General features: G+C 35.3%; 2 protein-coding genes across 3 annotated transcripts; both read right to left on the bottom strand.

The window, feature by feature from the left end:
* Positions 1–307: 307 nt before the first annotated feature.
* Positions 308–3648, bottom strand: LOC102606939 (hypothetical protein). Of its 2 annotated transcripts, XR_370277.4 has the most exons (7): positions 3318–3648; positions 2680–2794; positions 1763–2437; positions 1507–1609; positions 1049–1111; positions 869–937; positions 308–709 (listed from the first exon to the last, which is right to left on the bottom strand). XR_370277.4 is itself a non-coding variant. In XM_006474113.4 (6 exons), the coding sequence occupies exons 1-5, from the start codon at positions 3398–3400 to the stop codon at positions 1086–1088; spliced, it is 1002 nt and encodes a 333-aa protein (XP_006474176.1). In that variant the 5' UTR covers positions 3401–3648; the 3' UTR covers positions 308–709; positions 1049–1085. The 2 variants fall into 2 exon arrangements, 1 of the variants encoding a protein (XP_006474176.1); XM_006474113.4 differs by lacking the exon at positions 869–937.
* Positions 3649–5598: 1950 nt separating this feature from the next.
* Positions 5599–10589, bottom strand: LOC102606634 (uncharacterized). The gene is made up of 12 exons (XM_006474112.4): positions 10453–10589; positions 10103–10195; positions 9788–9916; positions 9358–9652; positions 9103–9221; positions 8300–8432; positions 8031–8107; positions 7371–7568; positions 6795–6984; positions 6393–6571; positions 6072–6172; positions 5599–5984 (listed from the first exon to the last, which is right to left on the bottom strand). Exons 1-12 carry the CDS (start codon positions 10507–10509, stop codon positions 5843–5845), a joined length of 1713 nt encoding a protein of 570 aa, XP_006474175.2. The 5' UTR covers positions 10510–10589; the 3' UTR covers positions 5599–5842.
* Between the last annotated feature and the right edge of the window lie 457 nt (positions 10590–11046).

Here is an 11046-nt window from a genome sequence, read left to right on the forward strand (position 1 = left end):
AACAGAGGTTACTCAATTTGTCAACGTTGTGTCAAAGTTGATAAAGTTTTCGTTGTAGACGATGATGCAGAATGAAAAAAATTTCTTTAAAACAAATGATTTAACAAGAACAGTGACACGACAGTATCATAAAATATTGCATGATTTTCATCTTCTCACCAACCCGCGTATTTTAAACTTAAGACAACCACCTGGTTGTTAACGGTTTTGTTGTTTGATTATTTTAAGAATGACGTGGCTCCTCACAGGTACATAAGACATCCAATCAAGCATTCATGCTTAAACGCAATTCAGAATCATTACCGGCTATCTAAAACTTCTCAACTTTGATTTCAAGTAGTGGCAGACTCGGGGATCACATTTCCCAATCAAGTTCAGTCGAATAAATATTTGCACACATATTCAACAAATAGTTACTGCCTGCAAATATCAAGACAAGACGTTTACAAATTAAGGGAGGACACAAACAGTACATAGAGAATCATGGGTTTCATCCCAAAGCCCCCAAGCAATCTTTCCTACATTTCATGTGTGTTCCAATTTTGAGCTTTTAATTCAAATGGGACTGTAAGCACTACCAAAAGGTCTTCGAAACATGTGTTTTTAAGACTATAGGAACGAATTTACAGCTTTTGTTTGGCCCGGAACAAGAAACTGGAAAGCTGCCCAGAATTGTGAGAATCCTCCATCGGCTGGCTAGGTTCAATACCTGCAGATTCAACAGACGACAGAATTTAATTTTCTATAAGATCTTAAGAGAAGAAGAACACAATAATTTGGGGCAATTTCATGCCGGCCATTAACCATTATGTACAAATAACTTGACTTTTATAGTTCCATTTCATGTTTGTGAGAGCAAGGTTATTACAATATAAAGTAGGAAGGTGTGAGAAGCACTTCCCATATTTTAGTAATCTCCAGAAAAGAATTGCAAAAACTGTACCCAGGTAAGGAAAGGAAGGATAAGCAAAGTTGCTCCACCACATCATTTTTACATTCTTATGCAACAAAAATCTATGAATTAAGGTAACTAAGGCAATGAAATCACCTTTCATGTTGGTCACGTAGTAAATTACCACGGGCTCTCATGCCGAATAGAAAACAAAGGGCACTGCAGGAGAAAAGATGAGAACCTCTCATTAGCATTTTTTCTCAAAACGACAACCATTGGCCGCCATTGGCAAATCAGCAAATCAAAAAAACTAAGCACGGTTGAGATTGATACTTCACAATAGAAATAAGTATGTTTGAGATTGAGATACTTCACAGTTCACAAGTTTGAATTATTGTGCCTGTCATATGTTGAACAGTATTATTCAAATTCCTAATATAGTGATAGTCATATTCATATGTGTTTTACCTAAGAAGATAGATGAGCATGAAGAATGGAGCAACCATTTTAAATAATTTTTACATTAGCAAAGTGATATATGCAGTACCAATCACTGAATTGTTCTCCAATATTGCTGTTTACAAATTATTAAAACTCAACTGTTAAGAGCTTACCAATCAAAAAAATTGTTAGCATCAAAACAAGCATAAGCTGGACAGAACAATTAAACTGCAACTGCCCAGGACTCTGTCGCCGTCTTTGAAAACCACCAAAGACCTGCAAAAGATTAAGCTTGTAAGATTTCCAGGACTTTAATCAGTTAAAATCATCTTCAATCATCAGATCATAATAGAGATATAGGTCATTATACATATATTGCTAAATTTTTATTGAAATCAGTTCAAACCGAGCAAGCATGTTAAATCTGACCTGGTGGAACAGATTGCCTGTTCCCTTTGCCTGAGGAAGTTCTGTACACATGTGCTTCCAGAAAACAGGCTTGGAACCTTTTTCCTTAGGTGTGGACTCAGTCATTGCCATTAAATTGCTATCTTCTCCATTTTCATTAGCAATTGCAATCTTCAATGAGGCAAAATTTGGTGAACTCCATGGTCTTCGTGTACCAGTTGCTTTATCTGATTTACAAATTATATCATCCCTTCTTCCAGGAGATTCCTCTTCTATCTCTATGACGCAATCTCTATTTTTATCAAAACTAACAGCAGCTTTGGAACTTGTCAATTCATCAGAATTTTGCGTGGCACAGGTAGCATCAAGATTAAGCCTTGTATCTATTTTCTTGTGAGTGTTCTCCAAAAGTGAGTTTTTCTCAGAAGGTGTCAACTTGACGCATTCTTCTTTCCCAGTGGATGAGGAGGAGGAATTTCCAGAAAGAAACATGGCTAAATCATCACATTCCTCTTCATCCAATTCTATCCATCGAAGGGGTTGCTTTCCTTCCTCATTAAAAGCTTCCCTTAATGCTGCTTCCACACAAGAAATTTGGTTCTCAATGGCTTCAATAAATTGCCCATGCCTAGTTTTTGTATAATCATTATGACAATGTCCATGGCTCAACCTGATAGCCCTTTCAAACTCATCCAGCTGATTCAACAATCACAAGCAAACAACAGAAAATCAGAATTTTCAGACGTTAGTGAGTCAGTTAAATAGATTTGAGTAAGAATTTCCACATATAAGCTCTGGTTGGATGAAAACATAATAGAAGGCCAAATGCACTTCTGAAACCCAAGAAAAATACTAGTCCACATAATTTGGGGATTTTATCTTCTTTATAAGCCTCCAGTTGGCATCATAATTGTTGAAGCACAGAAGAGAAAACATACCTGCCATTTAGCAGTACCAAGAGCAGTTTGTAGTTCCCTTGAGAGTTCATTCAAATCCTCTGGGTTTAGACCTTCGTTCTTCTGTTTTACCCACAATCTGTAAGCGGATTCCATACTGGCAACATAAACCAATCAAAATAATGAACTTCAAATGGCAGAAAAGGAAGTTTGGAATTTAAAAAGATTTCTCCGAACTTCAACAAAGCTGCTTCTTTTATATTTTTAAAAGACAATTCTTTAAAGGCATAGCAGTTCACAGTTTATTCTGATAGAATAGGCATACTTCCTTTTTCCAAATCTAATACCAAAAAAATTGCACTCATATTTTCTCCTTAAGAAACAAAAACATAAAAATAAAGCCTTAGGATTATAATCCCTCAATTTCAAACTCAAAATTCCAAACCCACATCACAAAACCAGTCCAATATCAAATTTATGCACACATCTTCAATATACTTGCAATGTAACCCAAAACAATTCGCGCACACATCACAAAAACCAATAAAACGCACAATTAAACAGACAAAATCCACAATTTCTATCACAAAAATGAACAAAATAACCAGAATTCCAGAAAAAAATGACAGAGATGAAAAAAGGAGAAAAAAAAATTAAAACTTCCAAATCAGAAATCATACATATCAGCTGATTCTTGAACCTCCTCTGCTGCGGAAAAAAAGGAGTCCTTTTTCCATAGATCAAAGCTATTAGCTACCATCATCTTCACAGGAGCACCGCCAACAGCAATAATTTGAAGTAATTACTCTTAATTGGTATAAAAAAAAATGAAAATGCTTCTCTTTCTTTCTCTCCTCCTCTCTTCAGAGATAAGATAAAGCAAGGAATGAAGAGAGATATAAAGAAATAGGAGAGAAGAAGAGAAGAGAGAGAAAGCCACACGCAATTGAAATTTCTTTCTCTTCTTCTTCTTCTTCTTCTTCCTTTTGTTTTGGTGAAGGCTAAGCTAATAAAAATGCCAGGCCTTTTTGTTTTGTTCAAGTAAAGAAGAGGTTCTATTTTCTGTTAAAGGCTCTATCTTAACGCATTTAAGGTTGCGCACCAGAACTTGCCAGATATATACGACTAGTATTTTTCAGTGACGTGGAAAGTAACGATTGGGGGTCAACTATTTAGTGTTTTGACGTTCATAGGTGGTTAATAGAGAAAGCAAAAACGGCGTCGGCGGTTGGAGAGAGAAGGAAAAAGGACAAGCAAGCGGCGGGTGATGAGGTGGCACAGCCAGCACATGATTGTCATTGGCCAACTCTCACGGGTCCCATCAACGTACCTAATTAATATATTGTTTTTTTCTCCTAAAATTTCATTTTGGTCTTTACAGAATTAGGATAAAAGACTGCATTGTTTTCATTAGATTGTAAATACTAACTAATTCTGTAAGAACAAAATAAATTTTGGCCAAACACTTGTAAGAAAATAAACCATGCTTCTAATTATCTTAGTGAAGGCTTGAGATGATTTTGTCGGTATATATATGATGGAGAATATCAAGGGAACATAAATCGGCGCAGTTATTAGTATGATTAAAATAATAATAATAATAATAATAATTTTCTATTTATTAATAGAGAGTATGGTTGCTTTCTAGTCACAATTCACAACCACTTCAACAACCATTTTATTGAATGAGCAAGTAGCAACGAATATGGTCGCCCATTTTGAAAATCAATAATTATATATCTGAACCGAATTGGAAATAAGCTGTTAGTGTTGTTGTTTAAGCCAAACGCCCATTTTTAAATTTGGGGGCAACAATTTTTTTTTTTTTTTTTTTTGTGTAACTCATTTGGTATCCAACAACCGTATTGGATCCCGACTAATCTGAATTCGAGATATAATCACAGTTAAGACTTTTTACCCCTCCCAAATAGCGTGTTTAGTAGAGAATCGAATTCGAAAACTTTTCTCACATATTTAGTATGTGCTGCCAACTGAGCCACAACCACTTGAGGGAGGCAACAATTTTTTTGTCTGATGGCAAAAGCTGTGGAAAGTAATTGGCTTGTCAACATTGTTGGACTAGCATTGTGTAATTGGCATACGTAGTTTGGCTGGCACAGTATATACAAACTTTAAAATATGTGTTCACAAATTACACATGAATTGATAAATGAATTTTTTGCCAATAAGAATAAGACACTAATGAGAGTCTTTTCGGGATTTTATAATTCTTTCCAGATACTCTCACATTAAAAACATTTTTAACACCTGTGTTCCAATAAGTGAGCATCCCAATAAAATAATTCAATCCATTATTGTCATGCTTCATGAGTCATAGCCTTTTAGATGATCATCATCTTGAAAGTCAATAACTTCATAAGAAAAACAAATAAATAAAACCATTCACTTCCTTCAGAGTTTAGTTTAATCACAAACAAACCACATTAGCTAGAAACAATCTTGAAATCAAAAGGAATTTGAATCATCGGATAGTATTTTGATCAGACCTCAAAGGTAGTCAATGAAATTTTACCCTCTTAAAAGATCGTCTAATCTATAAATGATGTTTAGGCAGAATAACGACAGTTAGTGGCACCAGTCAATTTGGCGTTTAGATCTTATCTTACAAAAAGGCATTTTCTTCTCTCACACTCTAAAATTGACCGCACGTTTAAAAGTAGTGGGCATATCTTTTTTTTAGCACTGTTCCTTTTGATTTCTACAATCCTACTCCACATCAACAATCACAAAAATGAGGTATATTTGGTGCCTCTTTTATTAAAATGCTATTAAAATATGAATAAAAAGCACTTACACTGAAACATTTAGACTCAAACGTGCTGTTGCAAAAAGTCAGATGCATCATGAAAGAGACAACCAATGCTTAACACTTTAACAAAAATTATGCCAGATGCAGACCGTTCATACAAAGAAATAGTGGTCTTTGTGTTATATGCAGTATGCTCCGTAAAACAGTGGCACGTTATATTATAACTAGGGCTGACAATTCATGTGGACTGACTGTGTTCATGTCGCGCATAGAGATAGTCAAATATATTTGTCTAATAGTTTAATTAATCATGTAAACAAAATTTCAACAGAGATGCTAGCAAAAAATAGTTATCCCCTATATATTGGTAACCTTTTACCTATGGCTTACGATTGGAAATATCAATCCAGCCAGCTGAACAAGCCAATGGTGTTTTCAATCCTTAGACATAACTCTGGACAGTTCACTTTCAACCAACGAGCGACCAGCAGAACATGAAGTTAAAATAGAAGATATAATCCTCCGTTCTAGATCTTTGAACTCCAATGCTAGTTTTACATCCCAGCTTGTGTTTTCACTGCAGGATGGCACAATCTCTTTTCAAAAGAAAGTTTTTAATGCTCAATTACAGAGTTTGTGTTAAATAAGTGAGAGATTTCTTTACCCATCGCCAAAATCCGTGTCTCCCAGAATCTCCATCATGTTGCTGAAGGTGGATTGAAGATCTTCCAGGACTTCCAATTCAATTTCCAGGTCAGGTTGTTGCTAGAAATTTCCAAAAAAAAAAAAATTTAAAAATGAAATCATACACATCCAAGATTTGAATAAATAAAATTAACTAAGGTATGAACTAATCATTGAAGTGCAGTCAAGTTCCTTATTGAAAATTGAAAACATAGTTTGGCAAAAACAAAAATTGGGAAGAAATATAATAAAATTTTGCCAGCTGTAATTATTACATATGAAGAAGAGAAAGAAAAAGTACATGGGTCTTCTCATACTGCATTGGATTTCGAACTCTCCTTAGATAGTCTAATAATGGAGATGGCAATCCATAATAGAAAATATTGTGATTCTTTGAGAGCCAAGTACCCCGCACCATGTGGGTGGTCCAATTAGACATTGGGCAATCATCAAAACAATCAGCCTGACCAACATCAATATCTGCACCAAAACAATGATATAATATATAGACATGTTATCAAAACATGAGCACGTACCGATAGGGAGTAGAGTACAAGAGAAGAGTGTGAATTCAAGTAAGAATGAGAACCAATCTCAAATGGGGATACAACTTGGATTTTCTCAAACACCTGGAAAGATGTCTACGGACGGTAATAAGAATGCGATAAAAGAAAAAATAATTAACAACAACAAAAACATATACCTATTGGAATAACATCATATCGGTTGTCTCCTTGTGGTGAGAAGCCATAGAATGTAATTAGATGTGAAGTAGAGAAATTGCCATAACTAAGACAGCATTGTTCTCCAATATTGCAAGGTCTTGACAAAGGGAACTTCAACGAATTTGTAGCTGAATCTACTCTGCCATAGTGCACTATGTGTGGATTTAACTGAAAAAGGAACCAAAACACATGCATGAACATGAAAATTGGGAGGGGGAAAAATCAGACAAGAGGACGTCAAAGTATAACGTTTCTAATGTCTATAGGACGTTATGATAAGCTCTAACAGCAAAGATTAAAAAAGGGCCAAACTAGAACAATTCAAATGACTGTAGCAACCAAAAGGAAGCACATGGTCGGTAAGCTTTTGTTGGGGGGAAAAAATCAGTATAATCCAACATAGAGCATCTACTTGAAGCCTAAACTGAAGTACCTCAGATTGCTCATAGTTTGATGGTAAATGCCAGAACTTAATGAGGAATGACTTCTGATTTCCATACAGGGCATAAAAGGGTACAGAGCACCAAACGAAGGAGGAAGGAGGAATGAAATACCGAGTGGTTAAGAAAGCCAGCTATAGGAATCAAACAAGTCCTCAGCTTTCCATCAGCAAATATGATTTTCATGCTATTTGAGTAAAAGAGTTCACAAGCCCATAAAAACTGCTCCCACGTGTAAAACTTTGGAGGAAATATATCAGGATAATCATTACATAGTCGAGGAAACAACTCATCATATTGAGTGCGCAAGTGCTGCAAAAGGGTAAGATGAAATAGTGGTCAGGAAGTAGTTTTCTTCATGCAATATAGAAATATGTAAGCAAGCAAGCAAAACATGAAATATTTCAACCAGAACAATTCAGTTTTTTATATTTTATTTTATTTCCCAAAAAGTTCAGATTTGGGAAAAAATGAGAAAATATTGCCAAAGGGATACAAGGAATTGATTTTAGTTAATTGATCCAAATTATTATACATGTCAAGATCTGGCACAATAGTAAGAATTGATATAGGACTCTAGGCTATATGTTGAACTCCACTGAGATTCAGGAAAATTTAACGAGCAGTTGCAGATTACCAGATCACCATTCTAAACTTAAAGATGCGAAACTCATCTCCTTCGGGATCAACATTTTTCTGACAAGCAAATTTTTCTTGAAATAAGAAAAGCACAAAGGTTAAATTTATCAATAATCCATGGCCAGCTGAAATAACCTCTTTTGCTTGCATTATCTCTTCTAACAGCAAGGTTCCTTCAAGAGCCATAATTGCATCAACTCCAAAGCTCAAACCTGCAGCAATTAAAAGGAACCAAGCAGAAAGAATAGTGTTAGAAATTTTACAATGGAAATATTTATTTTCCCGCACACACAACCACATGCAAAAGGAAAATCTTATAAGCCATAATGCAGTTACACCTCCAATGGTAGTTGCAAGAACCTACACGTAAACTAGCCCAGAAAAGTATGTCAAAGCAAGCATACCTGTATGAAATTCTTTTGGCAGACTGTCGAAATAATTCTTGAATTTTGAACCACAATTGTGCTTCTCTTTCATGCTCCAGAGCAACAACATAGTCTCAGAGGACATTCCTTCAATCTTCCCCAAGACATTATCCTGCAGTCAAATAAAGTCTAAAAGTCCTCAACAACACTAAACTGGACCAAAATTTTTAGACTCAGTATGAGTCTGCAAATGGCTCTAAATTCAGTGATAGTTAGCTTACAACAGCGTATTATCTAATAAATTGTAATTTTCATATGTCAACTGCTCAGGCACCTAAAACCATGAGCCTTATACATACTGCACAGACATCTCTCCCCTCTCTTTGGTTAAATCCTGTATAGCTTCTATTGGAAAGAATGTTCTACCTCTTATATTTTAATCCCTTCATTATCTTCATAAGGTGATGACCAGTTGTAGCATTTGAAATCCTTGAATATTTTTTTTTTCAATTTTCTGAATGGTATAGGGCAGATGCTGCTAGCATAATCACAGGTAGTGGATGTAGATCATGAATCTACAACATGTGGGTTCAATTCCTATTCTCGTAGCCAAATAGGTTTTCATACTGAGGATAGAAACATAGAAGTTGAAGCTCAAGAGAAAGGCAATTTGTTGTCTCAGTATAGCACCAATCTGACAAAGTTCTTTTAAATGGCAGGATGATTACTACTTTCTCCTTTGAGTCTTCCGGAACATTTTTCTTAGAACCGTAACAGTCGGTGTAACCTAATGCAGGTGACATCATAAAATCATTGAAAGTTTTTAAATTATGAAAAAGTACCATGTCAGATTTGTGGACAAGATCCTTAGAAAGGATAATAGATACAGGGATCTCCAAAGCAATATCTCCAACTCTCAAATCTTCCATCGCAACAACTCCTCTACCGGCTCCGCCTACATCTATATGATGATGCAGCATGAATAACATAATATATTAAAAGCCAAACTTGAATGCTTCAATGTCAAATAAAGCCATCATAAAAAGTAGACTAGATAAGTGAACATCGAAGATGCCATCTTAACCTTGAAAACTTACATGCAATCTCCAGTTTTGTTTTAACACCATTGCTTTCACCCCATTGCACTAGACATTTTTCCTTTTCACAAGTATAGTTTTTATCAATTCTGGCGACCTCTTTGATCTGGTTCCCAAACTCCTGGATCTTAAGAATAATTGCAGCTTGTAATCCTTGCCAGACATTCATTTTCTTGTGCATTTGACGAGAGAGTAAGGTGTTAACACGCGCAAGGATCGAATTGAGGGTTTCCAACTCATTCCTAGGGCTGTAAAATCCCATTTGTGTGTCAAATTCACCAAAATAAAGTTCCACCTGCACCCACCATGAGCTCACTTAATAGAAAGAGGACATGTTATGTACCGGATATTTCGTTCAACAGATTCCCTGTGAACAGCTTTACAACATGTCTCAAGTGTAAAAAATATGCATTTTTGAGTTGCAATTTACCTCATCTAAGTGGATAATTCTTCCTATCCTAAGCATTGTTTCCAAACTGTTACTTATTGAATCAGGACACATCGAGCTCTGCAGGTGTATTTGTTCCTTGACACCGAAACCCTTATCATTTAGTAATTTCTGTCGAAAAGAAAGAGAAATATAATTAGAACTTAGCATCTTAGCAACTCTTATCAAGTTAGAGAACTTCTTTTGAAAGCTACAATCAATGTACTAGACTAAAATAATCCATGAATCAACATTTCTTTTAGAAAAATAAAAATAAAAACTTTAAACTTTTTGTCAATTATCCAATGCATCTGTCACCTTCTTTTTATGGAATAAAGGATCATCTTCAGTGAGCTCAAGAACCAATGAACATCCATCACCATTCTCCAAAGAGTCCCTTGATGAACATGCCTGCAATTTATTGAAATAAATTCACGTTACTTCAAACAAAAACCGCAGGCAGCTCTATAAAGCTAAAAAAATAAACCCGAAAATTCAAGCTTTACAAAGAATGGCTACAAAAAGGGTCAGCTTGCCTGCTAAGAACTGGTGGAGCAAAACCAAAAAAATAAAAGCAAAAGTAAAGGTAATAATCAATCAGTTTTAGCATGACTAATTGAAAAAACAAATAAATAAATAAAGTTACAACGTGAAGGGTCTGGCTTTACCTCAACATCCGCCATTGAAGAACTCAAATTCAAGTGATACTGTGAATGAAGTAGCATCAAATATTTGACGTTTAAAATCACTCTCTTTACGGGCCTTAAAATCAAGTCCGGTCCATGGTTTGGGCCTTACAGCCCCTTCAAAGGGGGGAGTTTTTAACACCCCCTCTAAGATCCTTATAATACTCCTTTTGAATTTTTTTTTTTTTTTTGATGAAGGAAATTTCATTAAACAAGAGAAATAGTCAACAGAGGATATAACCATAGAGGTGGAACATCCCTCTACTCTCCAGGACCTGACATAGAACCCCCCACCCTAGCTACACGGTGGGCAGCGGCGTTCGCAGATCGTCGCACAAAAGAGAATCTCACTTCTCCAATTAACTGAGCTAAATCTCTACAATCTGCAATAATTAAACCAAAACCATTAGAACTAGCAGATTAAGAAATAATTAAACCAATATTCTCGGTTTAACTGATAAAATACAAATTCTTATATTAAAATTAATCATCTACTCATAAATTCTACCCATTTATTTTTAAATTACATAAAAATCCTAAAATATTCATCTTAATTTTTTTCTTCTTATATAATTT

Source organism: Citrus sinensis, chromosome 9 (genome assembly GCF_022201045.2).
Source record: "Citrus sinensis cultivar Valencia sweet orange chromosome 9, DVS_A1.0, whole genome shotgun sequence".
NCBI lineage: Eukaryota > Viridiplantae > Streptophyta > Magnoliopsida > Sapindales > Rutaceae > Citrus > Citrus sinensis.